A 20,930-nucleotide genomic window follows, 5' to 3' on the forward strand; every position below is an offset into this window, starting at 1 on the left:
GGATGGATGTGAGGAAGAGGTGGGGAGGGAGCTGAAAGTTGTACCTGCATTTTCCAAGTAAGAATATTTGTGTTTTCTGGGTACAGCTGAAGTTGCTTTGATTCTAGGGAGGGGGAGGCTACAGATAGAGGAAATAAAGGCAGGATCAGAACCCCTCCTACCGAATCTCCTCACTGCAAGAGGGGCAAGGGCTGCCTTGTGTGCTTGGGTCCCTAGTGCATTAGGGCTGAGTCTCTAATGGTTTTTGCACTGAGTTATAAGAATCTTCTTTTCTCTGTTTCCACCTCTTCTACCCACACCCCCAGACCTTTGTGCCTTCTCCTGAGTGACTGAAACTGACAGCTTTCAGAAACCAGTGTGTTGCTGTGACCCAGACAAGCCAGTTCCCGCTTCTGAAATAGCCTGGCTTAGCTATTGTTCCATGGCCTATATACGTGATACAAACCATTTCTTTCTTAAAAAAAAAAAAAAAAAAAAAAAAAAAAAAAAAAACACTTAACCCTTCCCAACCCAAGATTTGCCTCTTATGTTTTTAAACTATGTTTTAACTTTGGTGAGAAATGTTTTTGCTTTCATCAATGTTCATGAGGCTTATGGAAAGCAGCCCCTACTAAAACGTTTTAAAGAAATCCTACTAAAAATCAATATGCACAGATCCCCATTTCCCATCTCCTTCTGGACTTGTACCCTCCTATCCATCGGCTAAGCAACGCTGGGATCTCCAAGTTGCCATAGACTTAATAGGGAAATAGATCCCGCACGGTCACCCTAGAGGGCGCACTGTTTACATTTTCCGCCTGTAACCAGACGGCGCTTGCTCCCAGGCTCCATAAAAGGGGAGGAGGCGGATCAGTTTCCTTCTCTCATTGAGAAAGAGGATTGGAAGGCCGGGCGTATAAAGCCGCGCAGAGAGCGTGAAACAAAGCAGTCGGATCGGAATTGGACTTGGGAAGCGCGGTGTGGAGTCAGGCATAAAACTTGTTGGAGGGGAGTAACGAGCCTGCTCCTCTAGCCCCTCATCTGCGCTGCGCTTCAGGAGTTCCCACCAGCTTTGCGTTTTATTTTTATATGTTTTTTATATAGAGAGAAATATATATATTTTTTCCTCTTAAGAGACAATTCCTGTTCCAAGAGAAAATAAGGCAAGATCAATGAAGGAGAGAAGAGCCAGCCAGAAATTATCTAGTAAATCTATCATGGATCCTAATCAGAACGTGAAATGCAAGATAGTAGTGGTGGGAGACAGTCAGTGTGGGAAAACTGCGCTGCTGCATGTCTTCGCCAAAGACTGCTTCCCCGAGGTGAGTGTGGCCGGCGGAGGCTTGGAGGAGGGGGTCGGCCCTCGGGAATCCCCCAGTCTTGAGTTGGGCTTCTCCTTGCTTTTCCTCCGTCACCCGATTTTCTTTTTTTAAGCAGTCTTTCTTACAACTTTCCCCCTGGTTAGACTGCCCGGAAAGGGAAAGTGAGCTGGAAGCGTGTAGGGGACGCATCTTCACATTCTATTAGCTTCTGAAACTTGTTCAGTCATGTGTGCGGAACCCTGGGTTGGGAGGTTTGGATCCTCAGGTCTTGGAGAGCAGGGTGGTGCGGGTGGTGAGTCAGGGGTTTCGGAAGGGGTCTGCGTGGTTAGTGTGTGATCTGGTGTGTGCGACATTATATATGTTTTTTTTTTTTTTTAATTGGGGAGTGAGGAAGCGATTTTCGGAGGGTGTTCTGTGGGTGTCGTACATTTTAGATAATCTCTTTGCCCTCTTCCCTTCCTCTGTCCATTTTGTTTGTCCAGAATTACGTCCCTACAGTGTTTGAGAATTACACGGCCAGTTTTGAAATCGACACACAAAGAATAGAATTGAGCCTGTGGGACACTTCGGGTAAGAGAGTCATCGGACCGCGTGGCCCTCGGGGCGGGTTTCCAGCAGCTCCAGGGCGCGCGGCGGGTCTCGCGACCCCGCGCGTGGCTCACTCCCAAGCACACAACCGCGCACCACCAGCGCCCTCGGCGCCCCTGGGTTAACTTTGCCTCTTCCGTGGGATTCCCGCAGTCCCTGCTCGGTGAAAATTTTGTCCCTTCTGGGTGGGGGTGGGGGGAGACAATGGGTAGGGAGGAATGGCAGGGAGGGGAGAGAAGGGCGCTGTGTGCCCGCTGGGTGACCCCGCCGTGGGAACTGCTTGTAGCCAGGTGGCCGGGGAGCGGCTGGGCCCAGGGTGGGGGTGGGGGTGTTATGCCGGAGTCGCCTGTGGGCGGCCAAGGTGGCCCGGTACTGGGGAGATGCGTGCGGCGCCTCAGAACTACCTGGCTCGCGACGGGCGCCCCTCCGGGATCTAACCTGATGGTTGTCGGAGAGGCTGGGAGCGCAGCGGTAGTAGTGGGAGGTGGGAGAAAATCCCTGAAGCGACGCAGTTACGTGTGTATTCAGCGCTTGGAGGGATTGTAACGTGAGCGCAAGCAACCGCGGCGCTCGTGACGCCTACTGCCAGGAATGCGCTGGTGGCGCGGGCAGCACCGGGCCCAGCGGTCGCCTGCCCTTGTCTCCCGCTGCCGGCCACCCGCGTAGCCTCGGCGCGAATCTGTAGGTCCGACACCCCCGCTAGCCCCCAGTGATCACGCCGCCGCACGCACCCCCCACCCCCGGCCCTCGCCCTTCCCTCCTGACCCCCGTTGCATCACCCTCTGCCAGCCTATAAGGCCGCGGGCAGCACAATTCGCCTTTGACCTTCCTGTCTAGTTGAATTATTGGCGTCGTGGTAAATTATTTTCAAGGGTCTGGGGTTCAAGGGCGGGTTATCGCCTCCTACGCGCCCACCCACCTACCTGGCGCGCGGTGGTAGAGAGGGCCCGGTACCCCGCGGTGGGGAGGCTCCCAGCGCGTGGCTATTAGGGGTTTGGGCTGGGTCAAGCTTGGTGAGGGCGGGAGGCTCGACCTGGAATCACCGGCTGGCACCGGTTCCCGCCCACCCCCAGCAGTGCTGGGCGGGGGTGAGAGGGAGGAGTACCGTTTCCCAGAAGGGTGACACCTCTGGAGGAGGAGGAGCCACCGGGAAGGCCGTTGACGGTCCCCGCGCTTAGTTCTGGGAGCTTGGGGAGTTGGGCTGCTGCGGGCAAACCGAGCCAAATCCCGGGTGAAACTAGCTTGGAGGAGCGCACAAGTGCCAACACGCAAGCGTTGCGGTCAGGCAGGGAGGCCCCAGAGGTGGGCCTGAGCCCAGCTGGGAGTGGCCTCGTGGAGGTGCTTCTGGACTGTGCGAGCTTCACGCAGCCCTCGGTTTTAACCTCTGGAGGCCCCGAGGGACTCAGGGGATTAAAGAACACGAGGAAGATACCAGACTGACAGGGTCGCCAGAGGCAGTCCGTGCACAAAGGCAAAGGAGAAGTCTCGCACGAGCGCCTCTCAAGGCCGGTGCCAGATGCTCCTAGTGTTGCAGTGAGAAGCACTGATTCTGTTACCCCCTGGAGAGGCAGGCTCTTCCTCAAGCTTGGCCAAGGAGAGCAGAACCAGAACCTCACCCTGTACTGTATCGGGGTGTGCACACGGTCTCACAACTATGGGGAAGGTGTTGATAGAATTGCAGTGTTTTCTTATTTCAATAGCTCCTATTATCAGAATTGTTACATAGCCTAGTATTTAATGGGCTCTGATTCCCAGACATCATGATATTTGTTATACCTAGAGTGCAGTACCGCTGGTATGGTACCGGTAATTAGCATCGGTACTTACCCTCCTCCAGTCTCTTTGGACCTAATGCATGATAAGAATTCTTTAGTCTTGGGGTCTGTAAATCTGATCTCATCTTTGATAAAAACCTGTGTTTAGATCTTAGCTACTGGTTACCAGGGCTTTCTGTGTGCAAATCTCTACCTCCCTGAGCCTCATTTCATCATCTGAAAAGATACAGAGCTAGACAATGTGCAGGGTCTCTCCCAGCTGTATACTTCTTGGCCTTAGTATGCCAGACAGGCAAGTCTTTTTGTTTCCCAGGACGTTGGTTGCCTTCAGCTCTTAGTCTCAATGGATCTGGCACCCGTTGCTGGGGTTTTCACCACCTACAAAGCAAGCCAGGTTCTGAACAGAGCCACTGCTTCCTAGTGGAGTTAGGAAGGAGACTCGTTTGGGTAGGGAGGAGGCATGGCTGGGCCTACAGGAATGCGGGTTATGCCTCCCCTGTGTCACGCTCCATGAGTCACAGGACCACCAATGGAGGTTTTAGATTAGGCGACCAAAGAGCTAAAGTGACTTTTTTTTTTTTTTTTTTTTTTTTTTTTTTTTTAGGGAAGAAAAGGCACATTGTTTTTTCAAATGCTAGAAAACAAACAAAATGTGGTCAGTTTATAGTTGAGGCTATGCTTCACATGTGCAGATAAATAACACTTCAGATATCCTCAAATATTTAATCCAAACTCAATAGTTTGTACACCCTATGATGATGCTACACATGTAGCACGCCTTGCACACAGTAGTCACCCAGGAAAATCTGTTAAATGAACAAATGAATAATTGTATGCATAGTTTCCAAGGAGATAAGATTCCCTGACGTTCATTACCACTGAATTACCTGTGCGCAAAGAATGGCAACTTTATAAACACTGCCTTTCATCAGATTAAAGATAATCACCTGAAATGAAGTCTGTAATAAAATAATCACTTTTATTTTTATTTAACGTAACAAAAACTATGCATGTTTAACTCAAACATAAAGGTTTGAAAAAACCGTGATTAAGAAAACATCACACTGCAGAATTAGCCAGTAATGAAATCTTAGTTGAAATTTAGATTTATACAAATGGAAAAAAAAGGGACAAGGGTATTATTTAGAATCCTATTATGTTGATGTGAAGTGAAATGTTAACTAAGCATAGCCACCAAGTACTGGTTAAATTCTACGAAATAGATTATTTTCACCTAAAATGGTTTATCATTCACGAGCGAAAGGCATCTAACAAGAGCCACTTCATCAGAGGCTCATCATATCAAATTCCGAAAATTTTTCTACTTCATCTCAAGGTTTTTGTGACAAATTTCCAAACAGGATTATTTTTTGACAAATATTTGACATTTTCTTTGCCCACTAAGACATTTGTTTAGTTCAGGTTGTGAAAATAATTGCATATGCCTGATGCATTCTGATACATTTATTTTTTCCAACTGCTATCAATCAGTTTAACTCTGGAGAGAACATTCAAGCCCAAGACTCTAAAGTCCTAAATGCCAGATTTTTCCCTCCTTCTGGAACTTTGTGAAAGTTAAAGATTAATAGGAAAAATGAGGTATACCTAACTTCTGTTACGTAGAAAGCAGTTCTCTTTGCTGACTTCTGTACTTGGACAGCTTCTCATAAGGGGTCTCCTTCCCCCGCCCAGCAGTCATGGAATTATGCATAGGCAAAAGTGCCAATTTGGGTAGAGGAAAGAACATCAAATGGAATTAGAATATGTGGGACCTCTTTGCACCAAGAGAAGAGAATTCTTTCCCACTTTTTGAGGCACAGTAACTTGACAGTTCTTTCCATTCCCTCACCACCTCTCTCTCTGTCTCTTTCTGTCCCTCTCCCTCCCTCCATCCCTTCCTTCTTTCTTCCTTTCCTTACCTACCATGAATAGGCTTTCTGTTAAGCCTTAGAGATGCAGTATTATTATACAGTCCTGCTCCTAAGAGTCATAGAACCCTGGTAGGGCAGGGGGTGGGGAAAAGGAAGCTCTCCCTGCCTAGTGTAGCTAATATTCAACCTATGTTGAGCTAATTTTGTCAGGTTCTTGAACTCAAGTCCACTGTTCCACCTGGTTGCAGTGTATTTCCCTTGTCAGGCATCACTAGTGCTGATACATCCTTTGGATCCTCCTCAGGTAGGAAACACTTTCCCCCTCCCACCCTCAGTGTACACCCCAATTAGAGCAACCACAAATGGCAATTTGCCAGCTGCTTGAAGTTATTCCAGCCGCACCCCCCCCTCCTGCCGGCCAGGAAACAAAACCTTTTAAATAATGCCACCATAAATTCTCTAAAAGGGGGGATTTTTAAAGGTAGTCTTTGGATGCCGGTCCATCCTTAATTGATTTTAATGAGAAAAATTCCCTTTTCATTGATAAGATGAGTATTTGTGTTAATAGTTGCAGAAATGCTCTGAATGATTCTCAAATTCACTCATTGAGTTTCTGCAAAACACTGGGTAATGGTTTCAACATTTTGAAGTGGTAAGTGAGACCAAAGTAGTTCTAATATCTTGAATGTGAATGTTCTAATATCAGAATGTGCCACATTTGCCAAACACAGAGGCAGTTTGTAGCATGAAGCCAAATGCCTCCTAATAATGGAAACTCAGCCATTTGAGGATCACCGTATCTTTTCCTAAGTGATTTGATTGCAGTGTAATTTCAGCACACGCAATTTAGGGAGTAATAATCGTTCATGCCAGCTTTTAACCAATGCACGTTAATGTCCACTTTATTTAAGGCATACTATTACTTATAAACTACTCAATTCAGCTGCTAAAATTCCTCTACAATAACTGTGCCATTGCCTCATGAACACTGTTTTGAATCTTGTCATGATGCAAGCTGCTTTTAGTCCATGAGTGCTAAAGTTAGCACTTCCTGTATTAGTTTTTAGCAGAGTAACAGAAAATATAGTTTTCTTTAATTTTTAGACTTATAGGACAAAGGAAGAAAGAGAAATCTTAATTACTCCTGGCCTGACTTTGAGGACATACTCCTCTACAAACACAAGTCAATGCATATTGTATTTGTACCTTATACATCACATTTGAAAAATGGTCTTTGTGGCAAGCACTGTACTGAGATACTGCTTTACAGAGAAAGAAGTGTTGCAGCAATGTTGGGGATTAGTGTGTATTTACTTCAGAAAAGCAGCTTCAAAATAAATAGTTCATTGGTCCCTTTTCTTGTGATTTGACATGTAAATTAACATAGCAAGACAAGACTTACAGAAATGATTATAAAACCAGTAAATGCTTTTTAGGGTATTCTGTGTGCAGGAATTCTGGTAGAGGCTGTGGGAGCAAGGGAGGGTATATTGCAAAGCAGTTCCTGCCTGCAAGGTAGTAATGGCCTCCTCCTTGGTACTGCAGTCCTTGTTTATAGGAGGGTGAATCTAAAGGTTTGAAAGCTGGATTCACCTCCCAGCAAAAAGATCCAAAGAGTAACTGAGGGCCATGGGGCCAGCCCAAGCCCCCTGACTCATTCTCACTCATTCTCACTGAAGCCCACCACAATTCCATCCTTATCTCTAGAAGTTGACTCAATTCTTAAGAAGTCTTTAACATCCCTCCCACTTGGAAACATGCCTACACTTAAGGGCTATCAGTGAAAACAAGATTCTGAAAGTTGAAGAATTCTCACTTAACTTGACATTGTGAGAGAAAGGGAGAGAGAGAATTTACAAAGAAGCCAAAGAAGCACGAGGACTTGTGATGTGAATATCAAGGGACAAATTGCAGAAAACCAGTTAGATCATAAGGTGGTAATGATCCCTACTAGCTTAGTGTTTCAAAACCAGGCTCAATGCAGTTTTCACACTGAAACTCTGTAAGAGATGTGGATTAAGGCAAAACAGAGAGCTCTGAATTTGTACGGTGATTTCCAATAAGCAATATATAAAACTACATTTGGAGATTTGTCCACCATGTATTTTTAAAAAAAGGGTATAAATTCTCTTTCTAAGTCCTTATCTATCTCTAGACCTATTTTTAAATCTCATTTAGTCTGGTGTGTTCCCCCCCCCCCCCCCAATCTTGTTTCTTGCTACGTTGCACATTTCGGTGAGATATCCAGTTTAGTTATTCTGATGCCACCTGAAATAGCCAGATATTTCCTCATTAATCCAGTTCCTGCATGTAGATATGACACCAAGGACCAGTAGTTTCTCCAGTTAGCTCATTGGAGAGCTGGTGGCTATGCCTGCTGAACTGGTAGTACCTTAGCCATTTTCTGATGCCCTTTATATTTGTATTTGTTTTTTAAAAATGTTTATTCATTGAAAGAGAGAGCATGCATGCACAGGCATGAGCAGGGGAGGGGCAGAGATAGAGAGGAAAAGAGAGAATCCCAAGCAGGCTCTGCGCTGTCAGCACAAAAACCAACATGGGGCTTGATCTCACTAACTGTGAGATCATGACCCAAGCCTAAATCAAGAGTCTGACACTTAACAGACTGAGCCACCCAGGTGCCCCAGGTGCCCCTGATGCCCTTTAAACATCTTCTCAGTTACTATATATTGGCAACTTTACTCAGAGACACCCATGACAAAACAGAAATTTCATTGACATGGATGGAGGGTAAGCTGCCTCAGAAGTTTTAGCAGGTGTTGTATACATTGGTTTTGAAAAATGAGCCTGATGACATAGCATGTGGCAAGGTGGACTTGCTCATGGGCCTCTCCTCCAAGGAATCACACACTTACGTATAATATAAAACACAAAATCTTCAATCTGTTACAGAATGATAATGTAATTTTTAAAATGCCTGTCTACCCTTATCCCTCAAGTTCTGTGACCTCCCATGGTTCTACTTTACATAAAGTATTTTCATTCTTCTATTTTTTAAGTATCTCAATAAGATTAGGAGTTTAAAGTTTAAGCTAAAGCTTTATGTAAAGCTCAAAAATAGCAATCATTTCTACTTCTTTGACCTCTTCTCTAACTATGTAACTGCATTGTCCCCAGAAATTGAGAACATAGATTGTATTTTTGTAGCAACACAGAAATGCCCTCACATTTTCATAAAATCTGTTCATAATTCCTGTTAATCTGAACCTATAAAGAAATAAAGGAAATAGCCTCTCTGGGAATGTTTGCTGCATTTTTACAGGCATGGCGCTTATCCTTCAGACTCCTTGGGAAAATGAATTCAACAGAGTCTTGTACTGAGCCAGACACGAAAGTTCTGCCCAGACTTGATTCACATTCTTGAGATTATTGCTGACTTGAAGCTTTCACTCTGAGTAGAGACGGCATGAGGAAATGGAATCTGGTAATAATTGGGCAGATCATAGAGGCTCGCATGGTAGCTGCTTTCTGGTACAGATGTTCTCTTGCTAGTCACTAAAACTACCAAAAGTTAATATGTTTTCTCTGCCAAAATTATTCAACATTCCAAATTTTACTGTTCTTGGTAGGGATTTCTTTTTGGGGAAGGGGAAACTTTTCAATTTCAGGTTCAAGGAAAAGAGTATTTCAATTATGAAATATTTAGAAGGGTTTGCGGTTCTCAAGCTCCTGTAAAGCCTCAGCGTTTGAACTGGTTTTGCAAAAGCTTCCATAAAGCCTCCCTTTTGGGCATGAATCTTCTGACATATACATTTAAGTATGTGCATATATGGTGTGTTCTATCTTTGTGCAAGGATGACTTAAACAAGCAGGTATGTGTCTGCAGAATTAGTTTCTGGGTGAGGCATTTGGTGACTATTCTTGGGCTGGAAGTATTGCTGTCACCTAGAATTAATGATCCTGAAGACAAAGATGGTTAGACCTGAAGTTTCAAAAACGTTTTTGGAACTTTGCTGATGTTTGCCAAACTTGAACTCAAGAGAACCCCAAACGTGCACTTATTCCAGTTTACCCAGAGCAAAGCCCTCTGACTATATGGGGCGGGGGTGCCGGGGAGGGGGGGGGGAAGTGGGCACATTTTACACATGTGGCATGGTTGTTTCTTTACAATATAGAGTTTCCTGGAGTTTTCCTTTTGGTGTTCTGATAGGTGATTAGAAAGGACTTTGGAATGGTGCTGTGTGCTTAAGAGTTTCATGTAGTGTAAGAGACATGCAGCATGTGGAAATTCCCATATGCATGGAGACCATTTCACATGCTGAGAACAAGTTGTATTTGACAAGCAAAGCTTAGACTAACTGAATTAGGCCTGGGAACATTCCTGGATACTGGAGCACCTACCATATGAACCTCAGTACCTACCATGTAGGGTGGGTCTAGTTCAGTACTTGACTACATAATGATTGGCGCTCTTCTGTGTGCCATGTTCAGTTCTACACTTACCCTGGAAGCTTTTCACGTGCATCTTTTAAATCTATAGACTTTGTTTGTTTGTTTGTTTTTGTTTTGTTTTGTTTTGTTTTTTGCTGGTTTTTTTTTTTTTTTTTTTTTTGGCCGTTTGGCTAGCAGAATGTTTTAAGACTTTTCTGGAGGGATATAGGAGTACGAAGCAGATACTGTCCATTTCATCGGCTTGCTTTCTGCTCCTCACTTTCCTGTCACTTCTGCCTTTCCATGTTGCTTGTCACTTCACAGGGGCATTCCTGGAATTCCTCTTCATTTCTCCTTGGCTGGAGAGTTATCCCCGGATGCCAGTGATTACACCCTGACTCTCCAGCTTTGCTTTTCTCACTTCCTTTGTGTAGTAGCATGGGCTTTATAGATAGGGAAGAATTCAAAGTGCTTAAACACAGAGTGAACACTGTCAAATCACACAGGATTTTTTTTTTTTTTTTTAACTGAAGGTCCTGCTTCACTGATGAATTGCTAGATTTTTCCCGGTAGAACAATTCTCTTATAATCCTGTGTTGTCTTTTGTCTTTTTTTTTTTTCTTTACTACAAAACAATGGAGACAGGTTTTTCTATCCAAAAAAAAGTTCTAACCTTACCCTAGCAAAAATTTAATGAAGAAATGGACTTTCTATTTTTAATGCCAAATCACTCTTGTAGTTCGTGGTTGGACAAATTACACCTCTAAGTACTAAATGTGAGGATCAGTTTTATTACCACCTTTGGACACTTGTTGATCTAAAAGTACCTTTCATTAGCAAAAGTAGTAAGACAGGATCAAAGTGTCATTCCTAATTGGGTCTTGTTAAAGCTCTTTAAAATCACCCTTCTATTTCATCCAGCAAGGAGCTTTACTTCCCATGAAAACCTTTACACACAAATGTATTTTCATTCAAAATACTAAACCAAATAAAAACAAAAGAGGAAACAAACCTCCATAAGAATTTGGTTTCAGTTGCACACTGTTTCATTTTCAGGCCTGGCCACTGTCTATATTTTGCAGATATATGGGCATACCCACTGAGCACAGAAGGCAGCTCCCTTGAAAGTAGTGAGCAAGACTGGGGCTCCTGGGTGGCTCAGTCGGTTGAGCGTCCGAGCTCAGCTCAGGTCATGATCTCACAGTCCGTGAGTTCGAGCCCCGTGGCAGGCTCTGTGCTCACAGCTCAGAGCCTGGAGCCTGCTTTGGATTCTGTGTCTCCCTCTCTCTCTGCCCTTACCCTGCTCATGCTCTGTCTCTCTGTCTCAGAAATAAATAAAAACATTAAAAAAGAAAGAAAGAAAGAAAGAAAGAAAGAAAGAAAGAAAGAAAGTAGTGAGCAAGAATCTCCAGCCTTGACTGAGGGCTGAAGACAAAGCCAGATCCTCCTTGTGTCCATAAAAATGGGTGGGGGAGGCGAACCCAGGACACAACCGGAGGGAGGAGTATTCTCTGCGGTCACCTGGTGACCTAAATGCTGAAATCATTCCTCTGGAATTTACTGGTAGTCCCGATGTTACTCTATTTTAGCACCTTTGTAATTCTCCGGTTGTCTTTCCTAAAGTTTGTATTTGGGAAAGATGGTCTTTGGGTCTTCCCATTGTTAACACAGAGAACTCTTAGTACAGGGAGATCAGTATACCCTCTGTTACATAGAATACTCTCATCCAGACATAGGTCATGTTCTGAAGGCACCTGGATATGCCTTTCATCCAATTCCAGTTGGCCTGATTGAGGCTGGAAAGTAGCCACAGTGAGATAGTTGTCTTTTGTAATGTGAGTGATTTCCAAGAAAGATCTCTGAGGCCCTGTTAGGGTCCTGGCCATCAGAATTGTCAGACAGCTGTACTCTATGAATTTGGGGTCATGTCATATCTTACTAACTTGGAAGAGCAGAGGAAGTCTTTGTGTATGTGTCTGGTATTTGTATACCACTCTGTAATCTGGAATTTTCTGACTGTGCACTTTGAAAAAGATTTCCTAACTTTATTTACAGAAGAAGCTGAGTCAAAGTCTAACTTTGAACACAGAAATGAGAGAGGTTGAGATTGAACTTCACAAAACAAATACAGAAATAACCATTATACCTAGAAACAGTGATAAGCCATCTCATTTCTGATGCCTCTCAAAAATGTTTAAATTAGTGAGTTGTTTGTGAATTATTCTCTTGACCTTAAATTTCTTCTAGTGGCTGCAAAAGCAGTCACAACTCATTTTCAGAGACAGTGCCGTTCCAGTATGCCTTAATATCCAGTATGCCTTTAAAAGGACTTGATATTTTTTAACTCTAAACCCTTTAAGCTTTTGAAAAATGCCTTTCAGTTGTCAGTCTCTGTAACACCAGAGTCCTGATTCCAGATGTGTGTAGGGAGCTACTGCAGCTTGTGAAAAATTCTGGTTTAGATTTCTTCTTGGTTCCTAGAACGTTCCCTACTTGGTTGCTTGTAGACACAGCTGTCCTGGAGTTGTCACTGTCCATCCCGAAAGCAGCTGTTGAAAAGGCCACAGAGTTCCTGGGGTTGCATAGTGAATGCCAGATGCACCCTAACCACAGTAACTTCTAGGTCTCAAGAGCAGCCTCCTGAAGAATGTTGTTTTGATAGAATTGTAAAAGATTATTTTAAAAGCTTCTTTATAGTCTTTCTCTCCTCCTGACTTTGACTACCGAGGTTTTGATTTATCAGGGGACAATATGTCATGTTTTTCTGCTAGAAACGGAGAGTGATGTCAAAATGAAATTGGGTTTCAGAAAAACTTTGGTAGCTTAGATTTTCTTCTTCTCCTCTGGAGTCAAATACCTATATATGTAAAATGATTTTTCATGCTATGCTTGTAAAATGGTAGTATACTGAAAATGATTTTAAAAAATAAATAACATTGGCAAGCTGTATTTAATTTTATAGTCACACCATTGTACAATAATTGACTTCATGTAATTGTTCATCCTTTGGGATTCTAAAAGAAATAGAAATTCTTCTAAACAATGAGACATTTCTGTGGTTAAATTAATTGGCTGGCAACTTGAATCTTTTGGGTGCCCTGGATTTAACTCAGGTCGAGACCCCTGCATCATGCCTCAGTGTCACTCTCAGAGATGGAACTGTGTAGAAAAGTGACATGGCCAATATGGCATTTCTTACATTCTTCGGTTGTAACAGAAAGAGAGTCCACATAGGGTTTGGGGATAAGTTCAAGTAAGCAAGCGCACAAATCAGTGGCTCATCCAAACGTGTAACTGAGATAGGGTGACTCTGTGCTTACTGCAGTTCTCTTTTCGGAGCTGGCCCTTCCCTCCCTCCCCCACTCATCCCATCCGATTACCAGAGAGATCTTGAGGTCTTGTCTCTTTCCCAAGAAGTAGCTCCATTTACGGTGCTTGCTACCACTCAGCTTGTAATAGCAACAATACAACCATAACCATAGTTGAGACTTATCAGTCCCTTACTAAATCCCAGTCATTGCCCGGGTTCATTTAATCCCAGGTGTAGGTATTGTTGTCATCTTCATTTTAGGATGAAGAATCAGAGACACAGAGCCCTAAATGTGCCTTGCCCCCCTCCTTCAGTGATGGAGGTAGATTTGCACCCCAGGCCACCTGACTCCTCATGCTTCTACTCTACACTTCACCCAGGTGCCTTCGGGGACCCTGCACCATACAGATTTCAGCCTAAAGTCCTTGCTCCTCCCCTTGAATTTAAGACAGATGCCAATGAGGCCGCCTTATCTTCTGGTAGAAATGAATATACTACCACTGGGCTGTTGCTTGTTTGCATTCTTCTCTAAGAATTTGAGAAGGTGGGAATAGAGCCATGTGATATTCAGGGGGTTTAACTCAAAAGGGTAGAGTTAGTAGATGACAAATAAATAGGATTTTTATCTGAAAATGTGTGTTTCTTTGTTTCTTCTCAGGTTCTCCTTACTATGACAACGTTCGGCCTCTCTCTTACCCAGATTCAGATGCCGTGCTGATTTGCTTTGACATCAGTAGACCAGAGACTCTGGACAGTGTGCTAAAAAAGGCAAGTGCTGGAGACAATGGCACAGTTCGGTGCTGGCCCATCTGTAAAACAGAGACGGGGGTTGGCTGGGGGAGCTCAAACACTCCAGTTAATACTTTGCTGTATATTTTGTAATTAAAATGCTGTAAACAACACTCTCATACTACAGCAGCGTTTCTACACACATATGTCAAAGTTTTGACCATGAACCTGCTTAAAATTTTCTTTCATTTTTAGAAAGTACGTGCCCTTTAAAGAGCTTCTGTCTTTACCCTTTGGGCAAAAATGGTGCAGCCAAAAATATTAATATTCGATTACTCTCAAGCATGTGTTTCTTTTTCCATCCTTCATTTCTCCTATAGATTGTGCCTTAGTTTACAGGTTTACATTTGACCTCAGTTCATATATTGAAATAAATGTAATAATAGCTGTTTTGGTGAAGAAGCTGTGCTTTGGTTATGATGTTATTTATTAGAAATAGTACTGTTAAAGGAGGAGTGGAGGTGTGTTTTCAGACATTAGATAAGGTGAAGAGTGATCAGATAGATATCAGAGAGTGATAAAAACAGTAGTTTTAAACATGCTATAAAGAACACATTTGGTTTCTGGAGGTTCATAGGTTCTGTAGGTGGAGAAGGGACCTGAGCAAGCTTGGGCTGGAACCAGCGGGAGGTCAGGAGGAAGGGAGCCTGTTGTAGGATGGATCGTAAGTCCTAGGGAGGCCAATGGGGGAGAGGAGTGTTTCTGGGCTGCCACCAACCTAGGACTAAGCCCCTGGCTGGTCACAGAAGGCGTACGCTTGTCCATGGATGAGCGTGTATTTGCCACTCTCTGTTTTCTCAGTCCTGGTCTGAGTGCTGGGAGGTTTCAGAGTCAGAGCCTTCTGTAGATCACCTGCCTCTTCTCCATGCACTAAGGCTACGACAAAGGCCGTGGTTGAGAGCAAGGTAATGTGTTTGTATTTTGTGTGTTTTTATTAGTTTACATTCCCCTATTATGTTTGACTGCTCATCTTGGATGTCATTATGAAATGAGGATTTGAAGGTGATTTATTCCCCCCCTCACCTCGGTCTCTTTACCAAACATGACAAACACAGTTAGTTAGCGCAATGAAATAAGAATTTCTTGAAAGATCAAAGGCTCTTTTTACTCCTTTCAATTTTGAGTAATGTGTTATCTAACACAAATAATGCTAATGTTTGTCAGATTCAGGCAGAAATGCACCTTTCCTATCTTCAGTGCTTGTAAACAATTGCTAGACATGCAGAAGGAAACCAAAGTCATTACACCGCTGAAGAGCAACATAACGACATGTCTACTGCTTGTCTGTAGATCAAAGAGATTGCTTATTTACTGGAGGTTTTACTTGATGTAGTATCAGGTTGTGCATAATTTATGATCAAAAGCCTTGCTCTTATTTTATTTTGCTTTTGTCTTCTAAGACCTAATGAATAGTGACTTTGGCCTTAGAGATATTAATGAATGTGTTTTACATTTGTGTGAAGTTTAAGGCTCGTGATAACCCGTGCAGTGGTTTGTCTTGATTAATTGAGTCTTTAAGTCCTCGAATATCAAAGAGTTTAGAGTGTCATAAAGCAGGATAGATCTTTTTTTCTTTTTCAATTCATCTTGCAGTTCGAACTCCAGTGTCATCTAGCAAATGGTAGATGCTTCTAAATAACTCTGGAAGGAAGGGAGGAGAGAAGGAGGGATTTGGTAGAAAAATTAGGCTCTTGTGGAAAGCATGTTTGTACCTTTTTGTCTGCCCAAAGTACACCTCTAGATCTGGAGATGTCCCCTTTAGTGGTCTTTTAAATGACTCTGGCAGGATGTCCCTCTTATCTAGTATTATATACATGACTTTGTCAACCCTGCTCTTGGGTGGATTCCACAGCTATGTCTTTCTTTCTTTCTTTCTTTTTAATGTTTATTTATTTGTGTTTGTGTGTGAAAGAGAGAGAGAGAGAGAGGGAGGCAGGGCGTGCGTGGAGGAGGAGCAGAGAGAGAGGGAGACACAGAATCTGAAGCAGGCTCCAGGCTCTGAGCTGTCAGCACAGACCCCGACTCAGGCCTCAAACCCATGAACCGTGAGATAGTGACCTAAGCCGAAGTCGGATGCTTAACCGACTGAGCCACCCAGGCACCCCCACAGCTATGTCTTAATCATCTTTGTAACGACCACAGTACTTAGTAGATCACTTAATGTGTACTTGTGTGTGTGGGCTGGGAGAGCCAGCCTGGTTCCTGATCTTGGCTTTCCATTCCCCCATCCCCAGGAGCCAGAGCTCTCCTGGGAACACTCTGAATCCCTGTCTCCCATCATGATGGTCATCTGAAGCTTGAGGAAATGAAACCACACAAAGTCAGCTGTTCACTCTTTAAGAGGACAACTGGAATTCCCTCCTAGGCATTTCTGGAGGCTCTAATAAGTCTTGTCAGGTCACGAAAACAGCTAGCCAAATTGGACTAAATTGAAATATGAAACAACTTATGCAATTTAAAACTAACTCAAGGGCATATCAGCTATAGGACCAGAGGCCTTCCCGATAGCCTAGAGGTGGGCCTTTGTAAACTTCATGATCTGTGTTGATTCAGTCACTTGAATGGAAGTTCCTTAAAGGCAGGCCATTCTGTTTATTAACACTGTCTCCAGTCCCTGAAATCTCACTGGAAATGTTGGCACATGGTGGCTGTTCAGCCTTTCTTGGTGGGATTTGTGGATGCATACCTGTGCTTGTGTTGGCTCTGCCTTGTTCTCAACCTTCCAGGCTGGGAAGTACCAGCTCAACATATCTGAGGATACAGTCATGTGTTAGAATATATAATTATTCCTAAGGCACTTTTATCCTTCAGAGATACCCCAATAATTAAGAAATTATTGGAGCTACCTTCTGACATCACCCAACAAGTTTCTTGCTTAGGGATAGGTAGTGAGTCACAGAGAGGGAGAAGAGATAATAACATACATAAGTGTTCCTTAATGAATCCACTTTAAAAAGTAGTAAAACTTAATAATCTACTCGAAAGATACAGGCAAGTTTGCTTCTTCATCTGAAGTGACATTTTCTTTCAAATGTTCTTTTTGAGTCTCCATTTCCGACGTCCGCCAGTGGAGGAATTGTTTGCTGATATATAGATGCCGGCACTATGCTAATTTTTCATCTTACTTCTCTCTTCCCACACCCTCAGTGGAAAGGTGAAATCCAGGAGTTTTGCCCCAACACCAAAATGCTGCTGGTTGGCTGCAAATCTGACCTTCGGACAGATGTTAGTACATTAGTAGAGCTCTCGAATCACAGACAGACACCAGTGTCATATGATCAGGTATGTATGTTGTCAGTGTATAAATGTGGATTTCAAAAAGGATGACGAAAGTGGAACATCACTCATTATAAATAAAGGAAAAAGTAGCTGCTTTTCTAAAGGCTCCACCAGTAGTCAGCTCCAGGTTAAAAACCCTTGAGTAAGGTGCGTTCTGAGTCCCATGTGTCCGGGTGGACCATCTGAAAACACAGAGGAAAGAGCTGGCGTTCTTTGTCCTCATGCCTCCTACAGCGAGCATCTAAGCCCCTCATGACAGCTGATAGCTCAGACTGTGAAGACCGCAAAGTGATCTGGGGCAGGGTTCAGCTGAGATTTTGATGGTACCTTGATGCTGGACCCTCTCAAAAAGCGTTCCAATATTTGTTTAGTAGTTTACTTTATGAGGATTAGATAAGGATATGTGTGTGCATCAATAAGATGAGTTTGGAAAACATCTTTTAAAATGAGAAATGCTCTGTCATTCAGTAGGGTAATCACATGATATTTGGTTACTGAGTATATAAACAGTGGATCATATTCTACCCTTTGTATACCTCTGCAGCTCTTCCTGGGTTTAAAGTTAGATGGATCTAAGAGAAAATGTGGTCAAATCAGTAATACTCTGTGAGAGAGGTCATCTTACTTTACACTCAGCAGAACAATAAAATACTTAAGAAGGACATTGCCAGTAAAGTAGAACACTGCATAAAACTGTCTTTTAGAGATTCATCATTTCTGTGGGCATCTCCCCCAAGTATCTAGAAAGAATTTGTTTCAGAACTTCATTCTCTGAAAACTTAACAACCAGATTCTAAAGAGAGTTCATGTTGAAATAGCTAGAATTTTCCTTAGTGTTCATCATTTTAAATACCGTAGTCATGTTTGTCTTACACGTGCAATTAATAAAAATCTAGTTACTTAAAGAAGTCATTTTGATGCACACATGCTTATTACTGTGTTCCCTGGTTGTCTGTCCGGTCCATGTTTAGAAATTCTGTATTTTGTGTTTCCCAAAGTTATAGGTCTCATAACAGTGTTATTCATTTCCTCAGTTTATTTTGGCCCTGAGACATAATCACATACATTTCAAATTTGATTCTAAATTCCACCCCTTACCCTTGTTTTTTATGCAGCCTATTGACTAGTTTTGAGCACCATTTAGACTCAAGAAAAATCAGGCTTTCACACCTCTGGGAAGTCAAGCACTGTCTACTGAGTGATGATAACTGAACATTTTAAGACCGAGTCTTGGCTGCAAATATTTATGAAATAATACGTTATAATTTATTACAAAAGAATGCATTTTAAAAACTGGAGGGTTTTTTTTGCAGCAACACTTGGAAAACACAGCTCACATATTTGAAATGTTTTGCAATGCATTATTATTCTGTGGTATTAGGAAGACACTTTATAACTTTCCCAAGGACTTATTGCTGATTGCAATCCATTCTTTTGCTTCTCAGGGGGCAAATATGGCCAAACAGATTGGAGCAGCCACTTACATTGAATGCTCAGCTTTACAGTCAGAAAATAGTGTCAGAGACATTTTTCACGTTGCCACCTTGGCATGTGTAAACAAGACAAATAAAAACGTTAAGCGGAACAAATCACAGAGGGCCACAAAGCGGATCTCACACATGCCCAGCAGACCAGAACTCTCTGCAGTTGCTACGGACTTACGAAAAGACAAAGCGAAGAGTTGCACTGTGATGTGAATCTCTGTCTCTTTAATGAGGACAAGGAAGTCTAGTGTAAAAAACACAAACAACAAAACAGAAAGGTGAAGTCTGAATGAAGCGCACAGCCAAAGTCACGTATTCTGGAGGCTTAGGAGGTGTTTGGAAAGATGCTCATCTTTTTGGAATCCTGTCCTTAGGTTCGGCATGTAGAACAGGCAGTTCAGTGAATACGTTGAAGAGTGTTGAAGTGTGACTTGAAAAATATGCCAAAAAAGAGAGATTCAAATGGGCTAGAAGTAGATAAAGAGGAACGAGAGGACCTCCAAGAAGAAGAATCACGTTCTGAATGGTGCTTGCGTTTTTGTTTTCTTTGTTACAATCTCTTCATGGATCTCTACTTTGATTTAATTTTTAAATGTTTTAATCTCCTTTACAAAAAGTATATATTAATATACCGTCCTCACTGGGGAACTGGCACTGTGACCTTAGCGTTTAGTTTTCTAGAGGATGTGATCTAATTTCCTCCTAGCTCATCATTAAAATGGAAATTGTATCAGGACCCATGGGATATCCAGAGGAAAAGTTTGTAAGGCTTTGAAATCTTGCCTTCCTGAAGATAGCTGAGCGAGATGGTTCTAAAGAAAGGCTTTTGGAGTCTGGCAAGATATGCAGACCAGCACTACAAAGATCAAATAGATCAAATAGAAAAAAGGTGTCCGTTTTTATGCAGTCTGATGGTTCTGTTCATCATTGTGATTGTCATTAAAAAGTGGTAAATTGCTCAATGTAATATTTTTGTGCGCTGTTTAGAAAAGAGGGTGTGTGATTTCTTTTGCCATCATTGATGAAAGTGCAAAGTCAAATGAGAGGTGTCTTGGTTTGACGTCATAAAATGATCCAAGGGGGGAAAATATCTAAAATGTAGGTACTCTTTTCCCCTGAAGAGATAATGAAGGAATAGTAGCAGAAAGCACAGTTTGTGAGTAAAGCTGTCTGGAATTAAGTTACCAAAAGTACAAAGCAAAAGGCCTATTATTTTGGGATGAAGCTCCAAAGTTGACAGCATCTGATATCTCTTGGTTTATTTCACTTTCTTTAAAAGAACGTCTCTAAGAGAAGGACCTTCTTACCTAAGCTTTAGAGAATCCTTAGAAGAAAAGTGTGATGTCAGTCCTGACACTACACTAGGGCAATTCCATAGAGCGATTGCTTACCCAGATTCCTCACGTAACCAGATTCAGCCAAGGCCGGTGTTCAATACTTGATTGCTGTTGTTCCGTAAAATAATCAGCATTGAAAATAGTTTACAGATATTTTTTGACCAGTTCCTTTTAGAACTTCTTTCAGAGGAGAAACCAGATCTGACCTGTTTATTGTTGGCGCTTGTTGAAAACGAGCTTTCTTTCCAGTGATAAAGCTTCATTTTTGAAGTGTTGAAGCTGTGCTCCCATTAAATTGTAGCAGAAGAGGAGATTAAGGTAATTACAACATTCAGTCCTTTGTCTTACAAGCACTTTGTTTTGTCTCTGCAAGAAAATACCATTCCAGTCATTTCCCACGAAATACAGACGTTTTACCAACATAATATGCTTTGATTGATGCAGCGTTATGCTTTGGGCAGTATTACAAAATAGCTGGCAAGTGCTTTCTGTATTTAAATATTGTAAAAAGAAAATAAGTTATAACTGTTATAAAGCAGAACTTGCGTTGCATTTTTTTAAATGTTGAAGTCACTTTGTATGTTTGTTTGGTCAATGTTTCCGCAGTATTTATTAAAACATACTTTTGTTTTTCTTTCAAATAAAAAAGTAACCATGTCTTTGTCTAAATATGATTTGTCCTTTATTATCTACTTCCTGGTTTAGCTGTTTGGTTTTGTTCTTTAATGGAGATGATGAGAGCATCCAGCCTCACGTTTTCTAAACTAGTAAGCTTTGGAAGTTTTTGATTCTTCCTGGTGGTGG

At 42.5% G+C, this 20,930-nt stretch overlaps 1 protein-coding gene across 1 annotated transcript; it reads left to right on the forward strand.

The window, feature by feature from the left end:
• Positions 1–894: 894 nt before the first annotated feature.
• RND3 (Rho family GTPase 3) lies at positions 895–20,783 on the forward strand. Its single transcript, XM_060626528.3, has 5 exons — positions 895–1,301; positions 1,784–1,871; positions 13,896–14,005; positions 17,174–17,308; positions 18,751–20,783. The coding sequence occupies exons 1-5, from the start codon at positions 1,152–1,154 to the stop codon at positions 19,000–19,002; spliced, it is 735 nt and encodes a 244-aa protein (XP_060482511.1). The 5' UTR covers positions 895–1,151; the 3' UTR covers positions 19,003–20,783.
• The last annotated feature ends 147 nt before the right edge of the window (positions 20,784–20,930 follow it).

The sequence above is a fragment of the Panthera onca genome, chromosome C1 (genome assembly GCF_046562875.1).
Source record: "Panthera onca isolate mPanOnc1 chromosome C1, mPanOnc1 haplotype 2, whole genome shotgun sequence".
Classification (NCBI taxonomy): domain Eukaryota; kingdom Metazoa; phylum Chordata; class Mammalia; order Carnivora; family Felidae; genus Panthera; species Panthera onca.

Bases quoted from the DNA above. Each gene is read 5' to 3' on its own strand.
- RND3 (XM_060626528.3), top strand. From the start codon at position 1,152: ATGAAGGAGAGAAGAGCCAGCCAGAAATTATCTAGTAAATCTATCATG. The intron at 1,302-1,783 runs GTGAGTGTGGCC...TTGTTTGTCCAG, and splicing joins CCAAAGACTGCTTCCCCGAG to AATTACGTCCCTACAGTGTT. The intron at 1,872-13,895 runs GTAAGAGAGTCA...GTTTCTTCTCAG, and splicing joins GAGCCTGTGGGACACTTCGG to GTTCTCCTTACTATGACAAC.